This window comes from Zootermopsis nevadensis, unplaced genomic scaffold (genome assembly GCF_977971745.1).
Source record: "Zootermopsis nevadensis isolate Lab colony 2312 unplaced genomic scaffold, Znev_1.0 Znev_ptg000016l, whole genome shotgun sequence".
Lineage (NCBI taxonomy): Eukaryota > Metazoa > Arthropoda > Insecta > Blattodea > Termopsidae > Zootermopsis > Zootermopsis nevadensis.
The window spans coordinates 8,398,774-8,426,707 of record NW_028259148.1 but is presented as its reverse complement, the minus strand read 5'-3'; the positions used below and the strand labels follow the sequence as shown (position 1 = coordinate 8,426,707).

Sequence of the window (27,934 nt, the reverse complement as noted above, 5' to 3'; positions counted from 1 at the left end):
AATAAATTCTTCTATAATGTAAGTTATTAAACATTAAAATAATTTCTTGGTTTTTCTTCGTCACTCTTCACACATTCATTTCACTGTTAAACAAGAAAAGCCAAGAATCAACGTAACTCACCGAGATGCTACACTAAAGAATTAAAATACAAAGTTCTGTTTTACCTTTTGTTTTGTGTGATGTGGTATTTGATCCCAGCATTAGAGAAACCAACTTGGTGAAGTAAATGTCATAATGAGCTTCACATTGTGTAATATCCACTAAATATTATTATTCAAAAAAATTAGGAGGTTGAATCGTAATAGGGGTTGTGGATATAAGACATGCATACAAAATTTTAGTCACGAATCTTGACTTATCTGGATATTCTTTACCTTTTGAGTACGGTAAGTTTTATTATATTCGCAAGCAACCGCCATTCGTTCATATACTGAACTAAATTAATACGGTACACGCCTTCACGATTTCTTTAAAGATACAGCTAAACATTATTCTTTCATCTACGTTTTTCAAGTTATCACTTTCTTTCGGGGTCCGAATAATATTTTTATGCATTTCTAATCTCCCCATTTAACCTGTTATCATCCCAATAGCATTTAGTGATAAATTATATATTATGCAGCTCCTCATTATACAGTAGATATTTTTCACGAAGCGTTCCTTTCTTGCTTTCTTTCTTTCTTTCTTTCTTTCTTTCTTTCTTTCTTTCTTTCTTTCTTTCCTTCTTTCTTTCTTTCTTTAGTCAGTATGTTCTTATCGGCACGTATCACTCAAAAGACTTCAGTGGTCCACATCTGTCTGTCACGTATATCATCACAATGTTTCATCAGTTTGACCACGGAGCACATTTTAACAAGAGAAAGTGGGTTTACGTTGTTGCAACAATGACTTTGGATCACATTGTTTCAACATTGACAGTAGATGCCTTTTTCGTGTTTGACATTCCCTGATATCACCAGTGACGTGGTGTAAAGAACGCTTTGGAATGTTAGTGCACTCCAAAGACATCGTATTTCCACCAATCTTGTTACAATTCTCTTCACAGCAGTCTTTCTGCAACGAAACTCACGTTCTGAGCTGTTCGGTTTTGGTGGTGGTGGGGGGCCGTTATTACAGTTACCGCAGTTACCGCCCGGTTTTATATTGCGTTGGGTGTAGGGCTAATCTCCGTATATATTGCACTCTGGTAAGTTTCGAATTCTATAGCTGTTCCTACCACAAACACATGTTGAGTGGAAACTGTAACCCTAGGACCTTGAGGTCCTACCCCAGGTCTCTTCACGTATTGTAACTTGAAGCAGAACTAGGTTAGAAACCACAGAGATTCTTACAGGGTTTCCATACATCCACTGTAAGAAACTAGGGATTTAACGTTGTTTATTTAAAACGTTTTATCTTGTGTTGAGCACAAGGGTGGAGTCAGTAAGTATCACTGAAACGTCGGTTAACTTCTATCAGACTACAATACGCAACACACGAAAAGTCAGCCATCTTTCTCCGTCCTGGGGACCTGAAGTCTCACTTAGGATAGACGATCTCTCGGCAGTGTCACGAACCGGAGACCTAGCATAGTAATATTTAAAACACCAAAATGCTTGGTTTTCTTGTAGATGAGACAGTTCAAAGGAAATGTCAAGAGTTATTGTCTGTTATTGTTCTGATGTTGCACTTGAACAAAGTGGTTTAATTATTTCTTGTATTAAACCTTGTCTGTAAATCCACACATTTTCCGGTCCGTTTTATGACAGTAGCCACAGAAGTCTTGTAGTCCTTTGAAACGAGATGCCCATAAAATTTGCCTAAAACAGATTTAGGGTTTACTAATATTTGTCTGTTTCCCATCGAAATCGCGAAACGAAACAGATGAGATTTCTGAGAAATGGAATTAATTCTGTAGCATTTCCATTACCCTGTCTACAGGGCGTTCAACTCTTGTCAGAGACAGTGACCTGGAAAATGGCAAAGGCTGTAATTGAAGTTTTGACGAAGGGTGCAAATTAGCAATTTCTCATGTTAGTGTCTAACCACTTGAACAAAATGGAGAGTTTCACAGAACGCGAATGTCAAGTCGTTTTTCAGCAATTAAATGCGTGTTCCGAATCCAGAACGGGACACATATTGGGAGAGATGTAGGAGGAGGAGACGTACAAGGAGGAAGAAAAGTAATAAAATGAGGAGGTAGGAAGGAAAATAAAATAAAACAAAACGAAATATTAGAAGAAATTAAGATGAAAGGCGAGCAAACGAAAGAAAGTTAAATGGTGAAAGGCGTTGAAGAAAATAAAAAAATTGTAGCAAGGAATATAACTACATTGTTTGTCTAACCGCACTAAAACCGTCAATAATCAACACTTGTTACACCTTTGTTTCTTGCCGGTTCAAAATCAGAGCCTCGGCACATTTATCATTAGTGTACGTATGTCCTTCTTAGTCTCTTTGTGGATGAATGCAGGCCTGTGTAAGCGGGTTAGCTCTGCAGTACCGTGACAGGTTACAGGCCGTACATCGGGTTGGTTCCCAGGAGGGACACGCACTTGAATAAAACAGTTCATTATTTTAGTTGATCACTGAAAATTGCATCGTTTTTCCTGGTTTCGAAGTGGGACACTAACGAACTAGTGACGAATTAGTTAACTACGTGGATTGATATTTGCTCAGCGGGTGAATGAGTTCCTCTAATTCTATTTGAGTCTATAATTAACGAAGAATGCGTTTGTAGCGACTTAAATCTAGTCACACCGTTTATTTATTTATTTATTTAGTGTTCTGTCTGACGACAGGTCCATATGAACAGGATCCTTCCATCCTTTTCTCGGACTGGGACCTGTTCATATACGTTCTTGGCAGATGATCCAGAAGTGGTTTGCCATTGCCTTCTTCTGTGTGTGAATGGAGTAATTGTTGGGATGCCACGGAGAAACCGGGGAAGCCCCCGGAGGAAAACTCCGTGTTGCCTAGACCACGGCCTTGCCCAACACAAGTTATAAATTCGGGCACCGCCGGGAATCGAACCCTAGACCCCAGCATTACAAGGCCAGCGTTCTAACCGCTAGACCACCTCATCTTATTATTATTTAGCGTTCTGTCTGACGACAGGTCCATATGAACAGGATCCTTCCATCCTTTTCTCGGACTGGGACCTGTTCATATACGTTCTTGGCAGATGATCCAGAAGTGGTTTGCCATTGCCTTCTTCTGTGTGTGAATGGCGTAATTGTTGGGATGCCACGGAGGAAAACTCCGTGTTGCCTAGACCACGGCCTTGCCCAACACAAGTTATAAATTCGGGCACCGCCGGGAATCGAACCCGGGACCCGAGGAATACAAGGCCAGCTTTCTAACCGCTAGACCAACTTACACTCGTTTTATTTCATGTTCATTTTAATATTATCCTCCCATCTATTCTACCAAATAGTGTATTTTTACAGGATTTTCGGCTAAATGTGTATGCGTTAATTATGTCCCCATGTGCACTACATGTCCTGAAGGTTACCTTTATAAAAATTTTACGCTTGGAAATCCGAAATCCGTAGGTTGGTGGAGTGGGACGCCGTGGTTTTCAAATTCCTACCTATTCCATGTCTATCAGATCTTTACGTCATAACGTATTTTACGTCGTGACGAGTTACATGAGTCTCTCTAATGTACAATGTCTTCGCCTGTCAATAATGTTCGTTTTTCAAGCGTTAAAAGTTTCCTTTTTACTGCCGAGAAGGTTTTAATGACGGCCAAGGTCTTTTATCCTTAAAACGGAAGACTTGCTCTTGAATAGACCCAAGGACATTGACATACTAATACACCCTACGAATCAGGCGTCGATGTTAATTAGCTGCCACATGGATTTAGTTGATCATTAAACGTTTTATACAGCCATTATCTTACCTAATTTTAAGATTAAATCTATAGTAATTGTAAGTTGTTATAGTTGTTTCTGTTAATTTAGTATCCATTTTACTTTTAATTTATTAATTGATTCATTGAGCGTCTATTTGTTTGTCTTCAGTGGATCCCATCTGAAGTTGAGATAAGTAAATTACTTTGACACACTCCTCGTTGGGTGTCTGGCCCATTAATAAAACTAGACCGTCGCGTTTGTTAAAGTTAGTGGCGGGCATCCATATGAAGACTCAACGAAACGTACGAGGCTTGTCCACAAAGTAAGTTTCCCTGGGGCCGTTTACAGAAACAAAACACAATTTCATGGAAATATTTATTGCAACAGATACAGCAAGTGTCCAGCTATTTTTCAACATATTCGCCACCGGAATTGAGACATTGGTCATACCGTGGGACCAACTTTTGAATACCTGTGTCGTAGAAGTCTGCCGCCTGGGATTGGAACCACTGTGTGACAACCATCTCCGCCTCTCTGTCATTCTCAAAACGCTGACGCTGACCGGACAGGAATTTCTTGAGGTGTAGGAAAAGATGGAAATCACTGGGAGCGATGTCCGGGCTGTAGGGTGAATGATTAAACACCTCCCAGCTGAACTCCTGCAGGAGACTTGCTGTCCGTCGAGCCGTGTGCGGCCTAGCGTTATCACTGACCGCACTTCACAGTCGGCGGGAGCTGGAATAAGAACCTCCATCTTCAACAGCTGCAACGATGCTACTGTGAGAACGCGGGAAGTACCGTTAGTGCATGCGCCATGCTACATCATTGCTCTATCACGTACGCACAGTCGCTTTGCGCAATATAAGGTTTGCTAGCTGTGGGACGAGTGGGAAACTTACTTTGTGGACGCGCCTCGTAAAACATTTAAGTTTAAAAGCAGTGCCTCTCGTTTGCAATGTTTTTAGAATAAATGTACCACTACGAGTCCACGAAAAAATACCATTTTATATATTGTGCATGTGAAAGTATTGATATTTTTTGTTTCCCTTCCTGGAAGCCATTCACAGCGTTTTGCCACAAGTTTCATCAACCAGAGGTACTTGTTCTACGCATAGTTGGATACCCACGGGGAATTTTAAATACGTTTCTGCATCCCGCTGTTTTAACAAATAATCTTCTGATAAAACATTTTTACTCTGTGTGAAACATCAGTATACAATCGTCTGTTGGATATTGCCCATTGTCTCGTATATGTTTTATATACGTTATGTTTAAGGACTTTATGTACTCCCGGTTTCAGGTGACTGGTTTTTAGGTTAGGCCTGTACTGAGGATTTACATTATACCGAGAGATTATTTTATATCAAGTTCCTGACTGAACCCATGACTCTTTAAATGCTCGTCTGGTACGTTGGAAACTATACCATTGGTTCGATTCCAACAGCAGCTACTGGTTTTAAAATAAATTAAATTGAAAATGTGTGAGGTCTTTGTAATGACAGTCACTTGAAGACGGGAGTTTTCCCAACTTCGTAACGTTGTGCATGTAAAATATCAATGTTGGTAATCGGCCACTATCACAAACTTTTTAATAAGAGTCAGTGAAATATCAGGCTAAATACTGTCTGCAATAGCAGCTGGGATGAACTGAACTAAAGGCTTATTTGTATGAGCGTAGCATGAAAACAAAATTACTTGAGCTAGTCACAGTTTCTCTCGACTCGCAAGTACTTGAATATCTTCCTACTTTAGACGACGCAGTGATAACAAGTCGATCCAGGAACTCGTCTGCGCATTGCACAGCCGAGAACACGAATTGTCTGCTGTCCATTTGCTCCCTGTAGTGCCATCTTCTATTGCAGATAGTTCAGTTGTATGTACGTGTACTTATTGTCTATTATATTGTTTTTGTTGCTTTGTGCTGCTTCTAGGAGGAGTGTTCAATGAGAACACAGTCATTGTCGGTGAGTGCTTCTGCTAAATGTTCTGTCTGCATGCTTTCCGTATTATTATATAGCACAAGTGAGATGTTTCAATGATCATCAATCATCGGTCTAAGTTATTTTGTATGTCTTATTTGTTATTCACGAATGTCATCTGATGTCATTTATACACGTTTACAGGTCATCTTTTGATTGAATATTAGACTCGTCTCACAGGTGTGAGTTTGGCCTACAGAATGAAATATCGTACTAAGATATTTATAACAATAAAAGTATATTTCTCGCTCAGCTAGTCAACAATTTCGCTCACTTTATGGAACCTAAAGGTTCAGAAGAGACCATTAGAGGACTTTGTTCCGAATCACGTAAACATGGTCCACTCCATACGCCCCAATTCTATTTAAGATCCATTTTAATATTATATTCACATCTACGTATAGGTGACCTAAGTGGCGTCTTTCCTTCAGCTTCTTCGACTAAAATGTTGTAAATTTCTTATATTTACTCTGTTATATGTCTCGGCCCTCTGATTCTCCTTGAATTAGATCGCCCTAATAATTGTTGAAGAACAGTGTAAATTATGAAATTCCTCATGTAATTTTCTTTAGTTTATTTTTACTTCCTGGTCCAAATATTCTCATCACTTTGTTTTCTAATATCCTCAAGGCCATCTTCATAGTTTAATTGTTGTTAATTCGTAGAACTTTGCCTCCATGCCCTCTCTACACCCCCGTGTCATAGTAGTTATTGAAAATCAGGTTACAGGAATGAAATCCATAACAGTATATTTATGTACACTCACTATCACGTGACTTTGCTTTCCGTTCGATGGGACCGAATGTTTGTGAGGTCCTGTCTTGCCACGTTCTGGACACAAACCATGGGAATGAAGCTAATTCCCAGAGAAGCAGTTAGGGTTGCGCTCAGACCTTGTAGTCGAAGTGATTTTTAAGTAGGGAAGCCTGCAGCTGAATTTCTGTGTGTGGACGGAAGCGGAGAGTGAATATATTAGGGAATGGATTTTTGGTGTTGGTCAGGTGCCAGAAGAGGGGGGGGGGGTGTTGGCAGTGCCGAGAGGACGGACAATGGTCGGTCAGTGATAAATGCAGTGAGAGTTTCCGCAAAGTAGCTTCTACACTGCTTTGACGTTGCCAGCGTCCAGTGTATAAAAGAACGACTTTATTTATGTACCTCGGGGTGAGTTCAAAGGAATATTACGTATTTTCTTGTCTCACGAACTGGTAGATATTTAAATTTTTATAAAATTATAATTAAAATTCTGGGTTTGTGTGCTTTGAGGGTTTTTGAGAAAGAAGTATTGAGGAGAATATTTGGATCTGAGATAGAGGAAATAACAAATGGACAAATTTACATACTTAATGAGAAGTTTCATGCTTTGTACTGATCACAAAATCTTTGGGGTGGGCGCGTAGTACGTATTGCGGGCATATACAAGTTCAGTCTGTGAAATTGAAGGTAAAAGGTCATTTAAAAGAAATGGGCGTTAATGGAAAGGCAGTATTGAAGTATATTTTAGAGACAGTGTTCGTATATAGACTGGATTCAATTGGATGAGGATATTTCATTCGTTGGCGGGAATGTCCTGAATCTTAGGTGTTTTAAATTAATTTTGTGTATCCTGTCAGCTTTTACGCCTTGGTCTCCCCACTTGCTTCTTACTTTCAGGTTTACCAACTGAAAATATGGCTCTGACCCGCATTTTCTATTGGTAGATGGCGGATCGGTTGTTTATAAGTTCGTTTCACAGATAATCTAAAACTTTTGAATCCGAATGATTTGTTGGTAATTCCGTGGATTTCAAAAGTTCTGAACACGTGGCACACAGAATTGGCATCATCCTGCAGTTTCAAGAAGCGGGTCACTTGAATGTAACTGTGCATATTTTCAAAATTCAAAATGAAAATATTTTTCTGTATAACGAATCAACCAAACTGAACAAATTTCTCTGTACACAAACTTAGTTATGTTCTGCACAGCCTACATGAGTTTCATTTAGATCCGTTCAGCAGTTAATATTTAACACTGTTTTTGAAAGACGTAATTTTTTGCCTCACCCGGTATTTCTGTCCAGAAATTGTCATTTCAGTATTTTGGTGTTCAAAACTCACGTGTATAATTTCCCGTGCGCTTTGGAGTGTTATGCGGGTGCAATATTGTCGAGAATCAGTAAAGTTACATCAGATATGTCAAGTATCGGGATTATCGCTGTCGTCCAAATACTATAGATTTATCACAGATACCTACAAACAGACGCGACGGGGGGAACCCAAACCAAATGGAAATTGAATAAAAATGAGGGTGAATAAAGGGGCAAAAATGAGAGAAGGGGTAGTTGAATTTCCTATTTTCTCACCCTTCACCCTTCCCCCCTCTGATACTTCCTCACATACATACGTGTACAGAAACATCAGTATTTTCAACGTTCCATTGAAAACTGGAGGGGGAAAATGTTTGTTTGTCTCACAGAAGCAATTGGGGTGGAGGTAGGGGTGTTGTTTCAATGTAGCAAGGGTTGAATCTTTCTGGACCAATATTTGGGGCTCTGTGTAAGGTGATATCGGCCTACGTTATGTACAAATTTGTAGAGCGAGATTGTGTGTCGCCTGATAATCGATTGATCGCAATCGTGATGAATGGTATAGCTGTAACTCGGAAATAGGCATGTTGCCCGGAAGTCTGAAAGAATTGTTTCTGTGGCTTCGTGCAGACAGGAGTGTCAAATCGTATTATTCCACCCATTTCTATCATTGGTTTATTCCTACGATTTAAAAAAATATCAGTTATATGATTTGTGGCAAATCTTTGTTTATTATAGTAATATGCCACTGTATCAGATATAAAACATTGTTTAATGAGGGCAGTCGCTCAGTTTTTACGACACCAAATGGCGCAACAAATCAAAAGGCATTCTTTTTTATCCCCTGAAAACATGAAGTATAACCAAGGAGGGACTGATGTTTTTCCTTCAGACGAATGTTCACTGCGCATGCGCAGAACATCACTTCCGGCCGCCCTCACACAGTTACCAGCATCCATGAATCTGTTCTCTCCTTTCCTGGACAGTCTATTGCATACATTACATAATGTAGATAAGAAATACATAGAGAATTGTAGTAAGGAAGCCGAGAGGGGAGAAGTCATTAAGGAGACCTTAGCGTAAGTTGGAAGTTAGCATGGATCTTGAAGAAACAGTGCGAGATGGTTCGGATTGGGTTCAGCCGGCTTTGTATGCAATTCAGTGGTTAAAGTGTGATGAACCTTCGGATTTTTTTTAAAATCAAGAGCTCCTTGTTTCGCTGAGCGAGTATTTGCTTCCAAAATTCAAGAGTGATTTTCGGAGTAAAAAAAAAAGTCGAAAGACAGTAATTTTTCAGGAAATTAAAATAAAGTGTAACTACTATCTTTTATGTAGGAAAAATACATCTGTGTTTTATTATTGTCTAGAGCTGGGTGATGTTAACTTAATTTCTGAAACTTTTTTCTCTTTTTTTCAGTGCTTATAATATATTTTAGTTTGTTCCATAATGCACTAAGTCAGATGACTCTTCTAAAGCAGTGGGCATGTTATAAATAGCCACATTATGAATCCGCTATAATATATACGAAGTCATTATTGTAAACCAAACGTCTGTTGCTAACAAGGCAGTGCCTTCAACCGGAACATGTCTTCAGTGACTGCAGTAACTCTTTTGCTGTAATCTCCATGTTTGTAACACAGTCAAAATGGCACACGCGCGCTGGTATAGAGCAGTATGGCATTTCAAACTGTTCAGATTTCTGCCAAAATGGAAAATTTCTTTGTATTGTAATGCGAATAACATAGAACTTACTGTTACGTGCAATATGTAATTTAAACAGAACATGCAAGGCTGGAAAAGGAAACAAAATATTATGAAAAACTGACATGGTTTGTTAAGGAAAATCACTCTTCAATTGGGCCCTTTTCCTTGGAGTTAACAGTAGAATGATTGTGAATGTCATGAGGTATCACGAGTGTTAAATATCGCTACAGACGGCAGATCTGATGGTTTCTTTTTCTTTTTCTGCAGCAGTGGACGGGCGATGGTCGTCGTGGACGCAGTGGTCTGCCTGTGGACCGGACTGCAAACATCATCGACGTCGAAGTTGTGCCAGTCCTTCGCCAAGTAACGGTGGGAAATACTGTCTGGGCAGAGACCTCGCCTCTGCGAACTGTACCGGCGGAATGTGCCTTGGTGAGTGATTATAAATGCTGCTCGCTTCGGTTTTCTTCTGTTGCCTGCATAAGTGCATTTGCATACTTGGATTCTGTAGGGTTTTGACTGAGGGCGGAGTCCCTCGCAAGCGCAGTACATCGTCCCTTGCTAGATAACACCATTCCTGCGTACGAAACGCTTGCTGTAAATGGTAAACAGAGCTTTACGACTAAAACGGGAGTGTGCTTCCGCTAACGGGGGTTTGTCGCGGAAGAAGCCTTGCCTATTCAAACTGGGGTCTGCTGCTGCTGATGAGAGATTGTCAGGAAACTTGTCCTTCCTGAAAAGGATTTTAGTTGGATGGTTCCCTGGGATTTGAACCCAGAAGGGGTGGGATCGCTTCGGCTAAAGGCCTTTGCGACTTGAGGGAAATCATTTCAGCTGAAGGCCTCCGTGATTGGGGATGGCGGGTCGTGCCCCTTTTGAATTATACACTGGTATTTGCCTTACAACTGAGGAAAAGCACGGAGTTTGAGGGTTGGGTTTTGAGACTCGGTTTGATGTATTTTATTTCCTCCACTATTTTATTTGTAGTCTTTGAGTTTTGTACCTTTTCTATAATTTTTATCGATATATCTTTTTATTGTCTCTCTTCGACAGAACCTGACCTGAGGTTTTTGTACTTAGGTTTCTGTTCTGAACAAGGTTGTCCAGTGACTGAGACTAGCTCTTTCTAACGGGCCCAACAGATTAGGTGACCTTGGACTATGTACCTGAAGACGTAAACTGATTCGGTTTTCGAAAAGTTGTATATATTTTAATTTTGGGCATTGGGCAAAGTCCAAAAACCCAATAAACCCTACTGGGTCTACATACAATAGAAAAAGGTCTGAGGATCAATTTTATATATTTTAACACACCATGTTTACGCATTTATATGTTGCTATGTTGGGACACGGAAATATAAATCGAGGTTCGATTTGTTTTAGCATATTTTCCACCAATGTAATTGAAACATAACTGTGCATATACTGCTTCACGACTTTTGAAACACGACCTAAAGGAGCAAAGAGCTCGGTTAAATATTACATAGCGCAGCTGTAATTTGCCCGTTGACCATGGAAAACATTTTTCGCTTACATGTAACATTTTGGAAGATAATGAAATAAAACCGAAACCCCTTTACTCTTGTTACAATAAATCTTTCACGGGTTTCAGCTACAATTTATTAATATCAGACTCATCGTAAGGCTGCATAAAAAAGAGGAACGAGTCAGTACCCACCCTTCATATAAAACACGCCTACTCCTACGTGATTTATTATTCGTGACTCTCGTGACACACGAATTAGAATTTCATGAGTAATTTTAAATTCAGTACAAGCACACTGTTACATTTACAAGTGTTGATATAAATACACACGAATTTTGTTTGTGCGCTGTAAATTTATTGTAGAATACGTCTTTCAGGATAATGTTTATGAGGATGTGTTTCTCAGCCTCGACTTTCGATCAGGAATTCTTGACAGGACCTCGTATTCTTCGGCTAAAGTGGCCACTTTTACAAATAACGTCTAATTATACAGGGTAATTTCAAGGTGTGCTGCAGTAATCAAAGAGGTTATTAGGGAGATAATTCGGAACAGAAAATTTAATTTTTTTTCCAGATGTGCCAATGTTTCCGAGTTAACACGTTTTTTATGTATATGACGCTTTTAACCTTGTGATTGTGGATTTTTAAAAAATGGAAATAATTCGTTTTGACAAAACATGTTATTTGAATTTGTGACAGCCTGTTCTGAGTTCAATTCCCTACAGGCTACCAAGATTGTAAATCCGGTTGTGTGCTATGCGGGCTGGCGATTGTGACGTGTTGTTGACAATGGTCAGAAACGAAAATTAGCTGGTGGGAAGTAATTGTTTTCTTTTTGAGGTCCGGTTCTCTCGCGTCGGCTAGTATCAAGGGGACATAGGCTTCTGGCACGTTCTGGAACAGACGTGTAGCTCGTATGTTATAATAAAGTAAAGTTTAGACGTTGTAAGATGGTTGCATCATTCCGCACGCAAGTTCCTATCACACGTATATTCCTTGAGTAATAGATCTCGTGCGCCTACCACAACAACAACAACAACAACAAGCATCCTATAACAAACTGTGCCTAACCCACCTCAGCTAGTCGGGATACAAGTGCAAATAGAGGTGGACGGTTACAATTTCCTTCTTTGCAGTGAAAGCAAATTCTGCCCCTTTGTAACTTTTTCAGTTGTCACTTCACAGTACTTTTATGAGTACTTATCTGATTCCATATCAAATTATCGTAATAAAAATGCATCGATGTAAAAAGTCTTCACTTGGAAACGGTGGTGAATCTGCTAAAAAAACATGGTTTAAATTTTGCTTCTGATTATCTATCATAAAACCTTCCGTAGTACTATAATAGAGCTTTGAATCACCCTGTATAAGTAAAATAAGGCTTGTGATAATGGCTGCGACTGGTCCTCATATCTGTAATTAAAGACTTACGTACAAATTGTTCTGTTTTTGTGAACACTTTGCGTTGGTCGTAAGAATGGACTCAGGAGGTCGAAACTACGTTACAGTGCGGAGTCCTGCTTGTGAAGCGGCTAGTGACCATGAGGTCCCACACTGAATTGTCGCCAGTTCTCTCGTATCGATTATGGATTTCCACTATGCCTTTTACTTATATCGGCACTGTTTTATTGCCCTAGGATTACGATTTTGAGCGCGCTATTGAACGTTGATCTCTACACCTTGCTGAAACACTTTCTTAGATATACCAGGTCTCGCAATTAAATAACCAGACTGGTAATTTTTGTGCAGCAGCTGGTAACACTGTTGAGTTGCTTCGTACTGATTTAAGATTTGGCATGCTAATTACTTTTTATATAAAGTCGTACATTACGAAATATATTCACCTAAAACTGTTTGTCAAGTTCCTTTTCGAGTTTGGGAAGGTTTGCACAGCGCATTCCTGGAAAAATACAAAGTTTTAGGCCCCAGGAGTGAATTGTTTTATAACGGCAATATGCCGTTATGTGACACACATTTCTAAGTCGATTTCTGATCCACAAACAAATACTAGTATTCGGACATCAATCGATCTCGCCTTATTTAGCCCCGTGTGGAACGATAGAATTTCATTGAAATGTCCTCATTTTGAATCACTTGAGTTACACTTTTGTATAGCTCTGGATCATTAAAGTGTATTGTTGGTAATTTATACACGTAGTTTGTGCTGTGTCCTTTGAAGCATCTGGAAGGAAACGGGCTTCATGAATTCTTCACAGAATGTCTAGTTACAATAATGTTGATATAATCTGATTATGTTTTTCCATTGTCTACATGAGTTAGTTTTGTCAAATTGTCCTTTATGTAGTGTCACATGAAAGTGCGATATTGAATAATGAATTTGAACGTATGAAGAAGGAATTGGCCGTGGCGTATTTCAGATATAACCCAGCACTTACTTAGAAGTGAAGGAATGTACAAAAGTCGACAGTATCTATGGTTCGTCTCGGGTCGACAATCGAACTCAAAACATCTCGAATGTGAAGCTCGAATGACAGCCATTTAATCACGACGATTTATTTTTACACAGAGAACAGAACATTCAGAAAATACTTGCTTTATAATGTCCAGCTTTGATGTTTTTAATAATTTTATTTTTGATGCCGTATTTTCTTTTGAATATAATATTTATAAATTCATATAACGTATCAATACGAATTTAAATGTTTGTTTAACAAATGGACTCGGTTGTGAAAGTGTGGCCTTATAAGGTATTGCACTCCATTTCGTTTGCTGTACAAAACTCCATCTTGTCCAAACAAACAGCTTCTGAGGTATATGTGATGTGAGCACTCAGAAGCCATTGGACGTGTCGTCACCTAAGAAACCACCTTGCTCTCATTGATCCAACTCTCGAGATGACAAGAAACTCACCAACTCATTCTTTTCCATCTCTTCGTAGGTTTATACCCAATAGGTGATCAGTATTGTATTGTTTAAGAAGTATCATATTTCTCATTATTTATATTCTGCATGAACTGCTGAGATGATCATTATCGTCGTTATGAATCCTCCGGGATTTCGATTAATCGCGTGTTTTTGAGCCCTCTGACGTCAAACTCAGTGACTGTTGAGGGTCTCTTAAAGAGAGGTGACATGTTCTGGGGGACATCTCATTGGCGTATTTTTCGGTTTTATATTTTCTCTCAAGCGTACACAAATTGTAATTTCATTTAAATGCATATCCACACGTTTCAATTGAAGTATCAAACAGTAATATACAATTAGTTATTTTGCATGCATCTCAAACTTAGTGTGTTAAAATCGGGACATTTTGGGGCCAAACATCGTGTATAATTTGAGAACTAAAACATGGCATAATACGTCCAGTGTTCTTGCTTTGGTATAAACGTTGTCTTCATTCTATGTATCTCCACAGTTAATTTTTCTCTCATGCCTGTATTTACTTGGTGGTCCTGTCTTGTAAAGCCCGAACCTTAACTAACTTAACCTAACCTAACCTAACCTAACCTGCTTCCAGTCTTCCGGATTTACTTTTCGAAAACAACCAGGCCTCCCCCAGATAATTTCAGAGTTGGTTTCTCTTTGATGTCACATATTTCTGTTATGTCTCTGAATACACTTTTTTCATTCGTATTAGTACCAATAGTCAGCCATCTATACCATGGATTTATGAATGCTCTCTAAAGTAAATCTTTCTGCATAACCGAGCTCCATGTCACGGTGCTTGGCTCTCAAGAGACATTGTTCTTTTTCGCGCTGTTTCGACAGAAGTTTTGCTTCGTTTCCGTCTGTTCCGGAAGGAAAATTGTAGTCCATCAACTTATTTCAGTACAAAGTTCGTCTAAATAATGCCTAAAATTAAGTACGTACCTCAAAGAGAACACAGCGCCTCTGTTAGAAAGATCAAATGGATAATGCTGTTCAGGGGAATAATTGTTGTTTATTCTGAGAATTAAACGAATCATATATATCTACACAATCTGTTGACAAGAAATGGAGTGTGTGAATATTAAAGCAGGTGTTCCGTATTGTTACCACTGGGGTTTAAGTAGTTGAGTAGACTACGATCGCCTTTATTAAATCCCTGTCAGCTCATTTAAGAGGTGTCGTCAAATAAGCACAATGGAGCAGTCTTTGTATCCTAAAACTCGACTCATTCATTCTGTCTTGGACTAATTAAATTTGTAGGCCTATATACAAGAAACTAAATGATATTGCTTATTATGCCTTGGGGGGGGGGGGGAGATCTACGGGGCACGCAATACAGACAGAAACTGCATTAAAAATTTTGACTATAAAGCGTGTAGGGAAAAGTAAGATCGGAAGACCTAGATGGAAGGATAATATTAAAATTAATCTTGAGGAACTAGGGAGGACCTGGATTGGATATATCTGGCTTGTAATTGGGACCCTTGGCGGGCTGTTGTGAACACTTTAAACATGGAATTAAAAACTAGTGTAATGTCCCTCGTAGGTAAGTTACAGTTTAATTACAACATTGAGACTTGTACGCCGGTATGAACACAAAGGCGAGACCGACGTACACAAAGCGGTCGTGACTTGTTAGGGCTTAACGCAGGTCAGCTTCCCAGACAAGGCGTACGTTATTTTACAACTCTACTCTTTCTCGTTTCAACATCCATTTCATCTCTAGATTATTATGTCTCGGATGTTTCCCCAGTAACATGTAATCAATATCTTCAGACACGGGGCAAGTGTTCCGGTAAATTACAAGAGCTTTTATTTACATGAAACAGTCTTAAATGTTATGTGTAATGTGTGCTTGTATTTTGCTGTAGCAATAAACTAATGGCCGTTTGTATTACGGATCTGGACAAAGCACTCGACACGAATTAATAGTACAGGGTCACTGAAAAGAGCTTTCGTATCAACTATAATAATTACCATGCTCTAATTGGCTTCTTTAAGTTGGCAATTCTGGAAAAATTAAACGTCCGTGCGTTAAGTTCTCCGTCAGAGTTGCGTATCTCAAAACATTGTTACTTTAAAAGTCTTTGCCTTTAAAAACCAGCTAATTCATTACGTTATAATGAATTTGACGTTTGAAAGAAATTAGAATTTGTGAATGGAAGTGGGGGAAGAAGTTTTCTTTTTAAAGTTTGTTTTTGATTACGACACTGCTTTTTATAGACTTTGTAACCGGATGCGACATGTCGTTGGATTCATAGATGGGTGGGCTTCTAATAAATGGCTAGGTATCTTTTTTATGATACTGTTTTTTAGTTGGGCACATTGTGGTCTTCATGTAATGGATATCTTGTGTATCTTCTCTTTGTCTGTGCCCACTCTATGGAACTCAGTCTTCATGATACATGATGACAAGACTAAGCCAAGGAAAAGACAATGAATCATCCTTCTTTCTACATTTTTTTACTCTTTTTCTAGACCTCTTTATCTTTACTTCGCTGTATATCTTTATTCTCTTTTGGCACTCGCGTTTCTACTACACTCTCTACTCGATCTTTTTCCACAAGTGTGCCCTACCTAATGTGTCCATTTTGATGTCTCGTATCATTTCAATCTTTATTATAACTTCTCTCCGATACAGTAATAAACGTAACTATTAACTGATTAACTTATTGAATAACTGTAAGCTTTATAGCGTTTCTTAAAAGAAGACCTGTATAACATTTGTGATTTATTATATCAGCACTATAAAATTGCCCGTAAAAATAATGGGAAATTTTAAAGCAGTACTTAAAACATGTTTTGACGTAAATACGTCTATAAGGAAGGGTCATTCGGCAAAAAAGTGGAACGAAAAAGGGAAACGAAAAAGTGTAACAATTGTTACCTAGGGAACGACGTGTTTACTCGGCATTATTGTTACCTAGGAAACCTCATCTGTTTACTCGGCATTATTGTTACCTAGGAAACTTTACATTACATTACATTAAAATACATTACTTTATATTACATTTATCTACCACAGACCCATCTTAAGCGTAACTAATTCAAGTTAAGCATTCAGGCATTTTTGTTACCTACGAAACGTCATCTGTTTACTCGGCATTGTTGTTACCTACAAAACATTACATTACATTACCTTACATTACATTACATTCAGCTACCACTGACCCATTTTAAGCGTAATTGAAGTTGAATAATCAATGTCTTAATCAAACTTTACTCAATTGTAATGCATGTATAAAGGAAATATTTAGAATAAAGCCAATATATAAACTTCCTTTCCGTATAGACGTATCTACGTCAAATTCTCCGGAACCGTGGTTCCACTGACAACTTTTTTAATTGAAAAGTGATTCAGAACATATAAGAATTGAAATCGTAACTTACGTTTGCTTAATAAAAGAATCTGCCAAGCGTTAACATGTAAATGAGCGTTTTTATGCATTTTGTGTATGTAATAGGCCAGGGGTGAGTGAACAGTGGATTGTTTAATTGCGATTCCACAAAGCAGAATACAGAAATTAAAACTAAGTAATGTCGAACAAAAAATTAAAGTCGTTGCTTATATTTAGTAGATTAAAGATTGTAATACAATATAATGCGATTTTACGTACGGAAACTTTAGAAATTATCTTATATAGAGGTTATAATTATGTATGACCATGGCAACGAGAAAATAATTATTATATTATGAAGCACAAAATCCCATAACAAAACACGATCAGCAATCAAGTATTCAAGCAGACAAAACAAAATTGCTTATAATATGCATTATATTGGATATTGTCTATTGCATGAAGTAGGTTATAGTTGAGATACGCGTCGTTTTGAGAACCTGAAGAAGGGATTAAAGCGGGCTCTCGAAACGACTTGTGTATCAAATATACACCAGGCACTAAATGTTGAACACAACATGCAAACAATATGTTGATTAACGTTGTCAGATTTAGATTTTTACCTGAAATAATTTCGTATCAAGACTGTCATATAAAGAGATGTAAAAGACGATCTTTGAAGTTTTATGTACTTCAGACTGTACCTCGTCTACCCACTGTTTTTTAACCAATTATTCTAGAAGTGGATCTATTTCTTACAGAGGAAAATACAAATGTGCTGATGCGTGAACGCTGTATCAACTCGTTACTTTCATCAGACATTGCTATGTCTACTGGAAACCTCAGTGATGACGCCGATCACACGGTCTAACGCACCCTCGTGTTTTATCGTTTTGACTTTGTTTTCAAATAGTTATATCTTACTTCGGTCATTGCAAGATCGGAGAGTAACACTGTTGTTTCGATGTAAGTTTATCATCAGATAAAGCCGTATAAATGCAATGAAATACGACTTTATGACAACAGTAAAAATATTTTTGAGATTTTTGCGTTGTTTCCAGTTCTACGAGTAATGTTCGTGCAAGGGTGAGGTTAGGCTGTTGTAAAAATTAAATAAATTATGAACGTCGCATTTCAGTTATCTGGGTTGTTTTCAGAATACGTTACACAAATCAGTGAAAAATGAAATTTCTTTACCCACATAGAAATTATTTAAAACAAAATAAACCGTATGGTTTATTACCGTGTTCACAAACGTCTACCATCGCACTGTATCCTCACTCAGATAAATCTACCTCATAACCTCACATCTTATTTATTTTAAGACCCACTTTAATATTATCTTCTCGTCTACACTTACTTTTCCCTAATAATAATTGGTGATGTGCTAGCTTACAGATTATTTGCTAATCTTTGTATTCTGTTGTTTTTCTTGTAAACGAAATGTGGACACTTCTCTATAACTCGCTTACGTCACTCATAGACTTTCTTTTGTTTATTTTAAGGTAAGTGAAAAAACACGAACACTTAAAATCTAACATGATGTTTTCTTTATCTTTTGCAGTTGGAAAAGAAGACATAGTGAACTATGATGGAACGCAGTTAGCTGAAGAAGGTAAGGAGGCGCCATTTTGTTTGTTTAAACCCAAAGCTTTGTTCTGTGTCAACAACAGCTGAATGTTGTTTCTTTTCCTTCGATTAGGTCGAAAGACATCGAATCGAGATATTAAAGTAAACTTTCGATTACACAGGTCATTTTCGATTTATAAGAAGCTAATTGTAAGGAAATTAATCGAACGTTAATCTTGCTTGTCTTTTGTTATTCAAGTTTGTCTCTGCGCTGTATTTCTTAGCTTTTGTGCATCGTGTTACTTTTTTATATGCAGTTGAGTGTTCTACTGCTCATGGGGTAGTAAATAGCCCATATAGACGCGTTCTTTCTATATTTAGTCCTTTTGCGACGTGTTCAACTTACACAGCGTCTTAAAATGATTAAAAAATGCTCTAATGATCCGTGTTCCAGAACATTATTTAAACGAATTCTCTATCGTATTAACATTTTTAGCCTATTTTGTGTTAAGTAAAAATAATTAGGATTGTGATATCACCGTGTTCTGTGTGTGTGCTCTCAACTTTTGAACCATTTAACAGATTTTTACGAAGTTTGATATGATCCCTGTTTATTATAAAGCGCACCAATGTTGGGACACTACTATTTAATTTCCCACAATCTTCAATATCAACATGGCGGACGCATTAACTTGTGAGGAAGTATGTAACTTTTGTAAAGGTAAGTTTATATTGAATGTGAAGTAAAAACATGGCGACTGTGCGAATATTTCTTACTTACTTTTAAATTTATTAGCGTTAAAAATAGATGACTTAAGTTAAGAATGTGACACTTTGTACGTATATAGATTATAAAATTCTCTCCGTCTTCAGGTTCCTACACAGTTGGGCCCACTACCTGAAGACGGAGATAGAGTCCCATCTCCGAAACGTCGTTTTACGTTTTATATTTACTAGACGATGGATAATATCCAAGGAAATTTTTATTCAATTGTATTTTAGTGTTTGACTGTAAACGTACAATAACTAAATACTTATAACATTAAAACAAGTAATTTGTCGGAATGAGTTTTGTGCAATTAGATATGATTTCTGCCCCGATCCACGAATGTTTTTACCCCTGAAAAACATTTAAAAGTTAAAACTTGAAATCATATTTGAGAGAAGGGTCTTAGGACACTCCTAACTTTCACACGCTTGTTAGGTAGCAGTCTGTTTTTAAAGGGATATTATTTGTGTGACGCGTAAGCCCTGCCCTCTCGTTTCAGACACTATAACTAACTTTAATTTGTCTTGGGACATTTCTCTCGGTTATGTTGTCTCGTTCCGCTTCTGGCATCTCTGAAGTTTCACACGAATCTCTTTCTGTCAAGGCTGACAAACAATGAACGAAATGCAGACAGACCACACGTGGCATTTTCGGGGATTTTGTTTGAGCAGCTGTCACGTAATATTAACAGTGCTTTCAGCAAAAAAAAATAATTTTATTATTAAGTAAGGTAACATTTCTTTTGAGCCTGGCTCTGTAACGTGTACAGTGGACGCAAAATAACTCCGCCCTTGAGTTACGTCACTGACAAGGTATTTGAAAGAATTCAATTTTATTAATCGTCAGATATAATATATATTCTATAACATTCGTAATTTATTCACGATTATTTACTAATGCCATATGATAGCCACACTCTATAATCGTGTATCTGATCGTCTTCATACTTTACCCTCAATCTGTTATGTCGCTTCAAGGTCGCGCTAGCAGATATTGTACTAAACTTTAAGAAAATATCTATAGATTATACCGTTATTATTTATCCCCCTGTCCTTACTTTCTGCTGAGCAAACATTTTCTCCACTGGACTTATACAAAAACCTTTTCCGTTCTGGCCCATTTTCCTCTTCGGCTATAATTTTGTTATAAAATATCATCTTTCTGGGCAGTCCGCGAACTGTGGCCACCAGTTTGTCAGCGACGTCCACATAAATGTGTTACGTCACAAAACAGCTTCGGCACACTTCTACGGAATCCTCTTTAGAAGCTGCTAGTCGCCCAACCACTCAATTTATGCCCTATCTTCCATGAAACCAAGGTTCAGTGCTGTGATTATAGAAATCCACCATTGGGGCCTGTCTTAAGCCAGATTAATCCAGTCTACTCCCTAAGCTATTCTTGCGACTTGCAACTGGTATTTTCCCATAAAGTTTTCCAACCAAACTTTATAAGCATTTATCATTTCTTCCATGCGTGATCCTATCTCATCCTCCTCTGATTGCATTCTCTTGATTGGCTACCACATCCATAGAATCGTACTTTGACGGTGATGTCACACATAGACGTTCAGCTGCTCCCTTCGGGACGTTCTGGCAGTTAAACGCAATTCTGGAGGACGGACAGCTGTCAGCCGTCAGTCTGTGACACAGCGGGCACGAGGGAACAGACAGACAGACAGACACATTCCAACACATATTCCATTTATTCGAGATTGGTTAGGTTTTCCTCGAATTGTGGGCGTTTGTGGCTGGTGACTTTCTACAATTCGAACTAAACTGAAGCTCACGAAAGAAAGGGGGTTGGTACAAACACCCCGAGATTGGGAACAGGCGAATAAAGGGAAATTCCTATTGAATTGAGTGCGGTGAACAGTGGGAGACAACTGCGAATTTAATCTTAGAGACGCTGTGGTATTCCCTTCTTATCTCCTTCCAAGTAAGAAGATCTCGTAGCAGAAACATGGCGAAAATCTCATCCCCGTCTGTTCAACCCTTGTGAAGTACAAGGCAGTCTCCGATATTAATCACGGCACCCAGCACCCCAGTGCGAGGGTTTGCCCTGGTAATTGACAGCTTTTTTTCTTTCTCTCTCGATGTTTTATTTTAAATTCTGTATCCTCACCTTTTACAAGAATTTATTTTATTCCTTAAAAATATTGACTCTTAAATATTTAATCCTGGTAATACAAATCAAGATTCGTAATTGAATTTTGATAGTTTTATAGACGCACAAACAGCCTAGGATTAAAAACGTCAAATGACTTATAGTAGCTGTTTGATCGAAGGAGGAGTTTAAAAACTTTTAATAAAGCAGGAAACACGACTAATATATATATATATATATATATATATATATATATATATATATATCAATAAAATCTTCTCGGGCAATCAGCCGCGTTAAATGGTTCGGGAACAAACTCTGTCCAAAAAATGACAGTTTTGACGTGTCTTGGTGCTTTAATTTAACCTAGGTGCTTTATGAATCTGTTAACAGTAAACGCTGGACTTAAAACGCTTTTGGGGGGACAGTTTGGAACCTTACTCTAACAGTTATATGGGCTCCAAAACGAATTACGACTAGAATGTGCACTTGGAATATACCACACACTTTTGATCCGTTATGGTAACTTGATTCGTAGAGGTGATATACGGTGAACTAGCCGAATTTTTGTTGGATCTGTTTACATTCCTCAAAGACCAAATATATTACATGTCATATCATTTGTTTAACAGGGACAGTGGCCTCTTTCTGTCGTATTATTGACGTACGACGAAGGCGTGAAGCATCAAGATACACGTTCACATACGGTTTAAACACGTTTTGTAAAACACGTGTGAATGTATTAAAAGTCTTCTAGTGTTTGAAACATATTTCCATTAATGATAAGTATAAACGTCTTTACCCGTATAATAATAGGTACCTTAAATCAGTTCAACTGAAACGGTCTTTTACTTTCTGCCTCAAGACCGTGTTTAATGAAGTTCTTTCTTGATATATCCGACTTTAAACGTGTATTAAAGGGAAGGAAGGTGTAATGTCCGTCTGTACAGCGGTTCTTGCCGTCCACCTTGAATGCTTTTCACCCTCAGGGCTATAAAATGGGACCAAAGCTGTCGTGCGTTTAATGAAAAGATAAGCCTCCCTTATTAAGAATTCTAAAACCCGTCGCTCGGTTATATACTGACGTATCTCTTAGGGCAGCGTTTTACAGTAAGACGAGGGGACATGCTTGTTGCACCTCTAGGTTGATCATCATAAGGATTTGCAGTGGCGTCGGGGAATTTGTGACCGGATGTGAATGCTAAAAAACTATAATCGGAATTTTTATAATTTGCCGGCTTCATCAAAGGCTTAGATTGGAGAATAATATTGAAATGGATCTTAACAGAGTAGGCTGTAGACTGTGATTGAGGATAGGGACTAGTGACGGGCTCTTGTGAACACGGTAATGAACGTTTGAATTCCATTTAATGTGTATAATTTGTTCACTGGATGAGAGACTGTCGGCTTATCAAGAAGGGCTCTGCTCCGTGCAGTTTGTTTAATTATACAGACATGAACAACGCTTAGTTTGTGTTTACGCTATCTCTGATATTCAAGTCAGTAATCTCTGGATTAGTTTATGTAAAGACTTATAGGCTTACATTATTCCTTCGTATACTGTGGTTAATCGGAATGATTAATCGGAATCTACCTGATCTGTTTATTCTTTTCCTGTCAAAAATTCAACATTGTAAAAACAACGAATACCGTTGCATAAATCTTACTTTGAACAAGGGATGTATTTATTCATGTTATGGAAATTTTCCAAAGTTTGTTTTTATGTGGATTTTTAAAAGGCGATCTTCTCGTGGAACACCCGTCCAACGGGGATTTCCCGATTGCGAGGATACAACCCGCATTGCTTCTGCAATTGGACTGAAGCTTAAATATTGAGGCCGGACCCCTTAGAAAACACCATCTCTTTTGTTTCTATTTCATATATGCAACACAGAGGAGTGTATCCAGGCAACGCATTGGTGATGTCTTGAAAGCAAAACGGTGAAAAAAGGTCTGGTGATAACTTGAAGTTGATTGCAGTTTGAGGCAGGTTGCTGGGATAAGTTTATTGTCACTCGAGAGAAATTTCTGTGTTGCTTCGAGTGTCAATTGCCTTTTTATGTCGGTCATTTTAAGAGAATAACAAATTATACCAAGGCTATTGATTTGAATAAATATTGGTATATTCCCGTATACAGTTTTATGTAAATGGGAGAGTAATGTCAGCAAGTTATAACTAGAAATTATGGTGCTGGAGAGAAGGGGTTAACAGATCTAAAACTGAATTACGTAACGCAAAGGGAAATTTATATAGAAAAGCTGTGGACCGCAAAAATCCAGTGACAAGCAAATATTTTATGTATAAATGAATATAATTCAATAAATTTATTTCTTACATTCGTTCTGTTAATTTGTAACGGTTGATTCAGGACGTTTAATAGATGCATGTGATGGTAGGTCTTTCTGCTTACACCAGCAGTACGTACTGGGAACTCGAAGAAACTAGTTCGTGTTTAAAACACGTTCCTGTCTGCTATGGCGTATATTTGATTGCTTATGGAAATGAGTGAGTGCGTGGGGTGAACACCATGATCCTGCCTTTCTTCTTCCTTTAATAAACGTTGATGTTATGACGGGCTGCAGACATTTAAAATCCAATTTTGCCTCCCGCTACCGCATAGAATGGAAAGGAGGTATGTATGTGGTTATGGCTGCTTTAGAACGAACCTCTGGTGGGTGGGGAGATTTTCTCACGTTCTCTGGGGTACGTCTAGTTAAATTCTAGGATATTAAAGGAAATAGATAATTTTCGTATGTACGATATTACATAGTTTCTTGTTCTCGCACGAGGAGATAGTATCTTCCAGCGAGGCGCTCGGAAATGACCTATATCCTGACCCTTCATCTCGTGTTACACAGCCGTACATAATAAATAAACCAAATATCCTTCTCTCTTCATATCATAATTTCACATGAAGTTTGGGGGAATCATTCTTTGAAGAATATAGCTACCCCTAATTTTAATAGCCACTTCATATAGAAATGTAGGAAAGCGGGGGTTAAGTGCCACGCGATCATAATATTGGGATTAACCCCTGGAGAAGAGGCTGTATCAGCTCCTGAATCTGTTCCGAGCTTTGGCGAAAGAAAATTAATTCCCCTGACGGAAATCGAGCCCCTGTAGCCCAGCCATAGCAGAGTAGGAGCCCTAAATTCTGCCACGCTCAGAAGGTAAGCAGAGAGTAGAGGCTTTAAATTCTGCTACGCTCAGAAGGGAAGCGGAGAGTAATAGTCTTAAATTCTGCCACGCTCAGAAGGGAAGCAGAGAGTAGAGGCTTTAAATTCTGCTACGCTCAGAAGGGAAGCGGAGAGTAATAGTCTTAAATTCTGCCACGCTCAGAAGGGAAGCAGAGAGTAGAAGTCTTAAATTCTTGCGACGCTCAGAAGGGAAGCAGAGAGTAGAGGCTTTAAATTCTGCCACGCTCAAAAGGGAAGCAGAGAGTAGCAGTCTTAAATTCAGCCACGCTTAGAAGGGAAGCAGAGAGTAGAAGTCTTAAATTCTTGCGACGCTCAGAAGGGAAGCAGAGAGTAGAAGTCTTAAATTCTTGCGACGCTCAGAAGGGAAGCAGAGAGTAGAGTTCTTAAATGCTGTAATGCTAAGTGACAAATTATATGAACTTATATTACATATGTGCCTGCAGTAGCGATGATTGCATAAATTTAATGTCTAAATCTAATGTGAAGGGGCTTCGATGTTTAATGTAAATGCACGCCGTTTGAACCTCGCCATTGTACCAATACAAATATTGTACTAGGTAAAATTAGAATGTTGAGTACTCTGTAACTTGTTTGAAGGCGTTCCACTGACGTGTTTTCCTTTTCGCCCAAACCCTGTGCAATAACTGTAGTGTCTTTTGCTCCCTCATGTTTGCCCTCCTGAATCCCTCTTCAATTAAGTCAAGAATACTCCAGTTTCTTGCGCCCCAATTAACTGAAAGCGACATAAAAATGAAGCATCGCATTAAAAGCTATGAAATGGAGGGTTCTTTAGAAGGCTCAAGTATGCGCAAACAATTACACTTCAATTAAGTATCACGGAGCCTACGTTACAAATATTTTTAATTTGGTATTCATTTATCGTAAAATATTTTCGCTTTCACCGTATAACTGTCGACACCGCCCACACTTGTGTTAATTCTTGTACTTACCAGTTAATTGCCGCTATAACGGAATAGGATGATCACTTTTAAATTATTCGGGATTATTTTTTAATATAATGTTTCCACGCCCTTTCAGTATTTCTATTCTCGTTATCCGATGAAAACTGTTTCCATGCTGTGACATTTTCCAACCATGGAAACTCGACCTTTGTCAGAAATATTCCGTCTAATATGATTTCCTGGAATATTCTTTAGGGTTTAACATATTTACTAACACTAACGATCGGATATAATTTAATTGCCGTTTTGTAATCAGTGGACCGTAAGATTCACAGAAAATTAAATGGAGAATTTCTGTATCAAATTCAGAGCTGAGCTAATTCATATATTTTAATTGAGTCATACATATATTTATTTTGGCATACAGTTTATTTGCGATCATTACAAATTTTAAACATTTCAGTACTAATTATATTTTACACATTCAGGTGATGAAATTGAAGAGGATGATATTGACGAAGTATGTAGCACAAATGGAAGAGATTAGAAGTGCATAGAAAAATTTAGTTGGGAAATCTTAAATGAAGGGACCACTCGGAAAACTTGGACGAAGCTGGGTGAATAGTATTGGCATAGATCTTTAAAAATCGGGTGTTGGGGTTGTAGTCTGAATCTATGTGATTCAGGTGGCGGGATTTTGTGAACATGGTGATGAAGTTTTCGGTTGCATAAAGAACTTTGAATTTCTTTTTCGTTTCAGTTTATAATCTTTTGTGCTCCTGAAATGGAATGTCCACACCAGAGAACACTGATTGAAGGCGGTAGACTAGAATAAGTTGCTATTGGCTGCAAGTAAATTCTGTGGCCTGTATTTGACAGCCCACAGTTGTATCGTGCTAACTCCTGGTTACAAAGCGGAAATGGGACGCCACATATACTTAAACATAAATTGTTGAAATTTTCCGTGCCTTTTCTTGGGGATCAAACTTCGGCAGTTTGACTTCTTGGCAGAAGGTAGGATAAAATCATGAGATGAAAGACGCATAGAACTCGCATAGGAAAGAAAGGACATCGATGTTATAGAGAGGAAATATCTCATCTTCTCCGAAAGATGAAGAAATTGTAAGCGTTGTGACAGGGTACGGTGTGGAAGAAATGTCTGAGATATACCCTGGTCTTGAGATCCTTGTGTGGAGCTATGCTATAAAATAAATTCGGTTTCCTCAGGTAAAGTTATTCCCAACTGTCTGTCTTCAGAATTCACTTCTTTTCCAGTAAAATATCCTCTATTATCTTTGTAGTTCTCTTACCGATGTAATATTCAATTGGTTTTCTCGTGTATCATAAAATATACCGAGTGTCACATAAGTCCTGTGCCATAGGATAACGCTGATATTTGGGGAGAAAATAATATGGAAAAATATGTTAAAATTTTGCTGCAAATCACGTGTTTCCAACATCAAGCGTTGGAAGTTTTTTGGGGTCTAGAACAAATCGTTATGGCACTAAACTTTGTACATTATCAGCAGCAAACGTTGACATGACAGCTAGAGCGATGTGTTTTTCCAGAATAGGAAGATGCAGTTACAAGGTAGGGGAAATATTAATGAAGGAGACACAGGTACTGCAGGAAACACGAAGTGAAAGCGAAACAGGATGACAGCAACGACTAGCGAACTGTCTCATAAACGTGGCAACACGGTAGAATTTTTTTTTTACCACTGATGACGTAAAGAGTGTAACGGATGGTCCTAGGTAGGCAATTTTAACTCTTGAGGCTTGTAACACATGATTTGCAACAAATTTTACATAATTTTCACTAATTTATTTTCCAAATTTCTTCTGTATGTACTGTAATTTCTGGTATCGGTGTCTTGTTTTAGTAAATTATATTTAATAAATGTTTTATAGACATATCTAAAGCCTTGTGGCTCTTATAATTGACACAGTTTATTATTTTAACATAGGTCAGATGGAAAATGTCGGTAGAATCGTTGCCTGTTAAGAAAATGAAAATTGTATTAAGCAGTATATAACAAAACCAATAATTTCACTGGTTGATGAAATTTGGCAAATTAATAATTCGTGATGGAATTCGT

At 38.1% G+C, this 27,934-nt stretch overlaps 1 protein-coding gene across 11 annotated transcripts in view; it reads left to right on the top strand.

The window, feature by feature from the left end:
- The window catches only part of unc-5 (netrin receptor unc-5), a 530,640-nt gene that overhangs the window by 467,655 nt on the left and 35,051 nt on the right, over positions 1-27,934 (top strand). For 10 of the 11 annotated variants that reach the window (XM_087349613.1, XM_087349610.1, XM_087349612.1 and 7 more), the window contains 3 exons: positions 5,768-5,800; positions 9,850-10,014; positions 18,859-18,909. In XM_087349613.1, coding sequence (XP_087205739.1) covers positions 5,768-5,800; positions 9,850-10,014; positions 18,859-18,909 — 249 coding nt within the window. The remainder of the gene's footprint in view (positions 1-5,767; positions 5,801-9,849; positions 10,015-18,858; positions 18,910-27,934) is intronic. The other variant, XM_087349616.1, reaches the window with a different exon arrangement.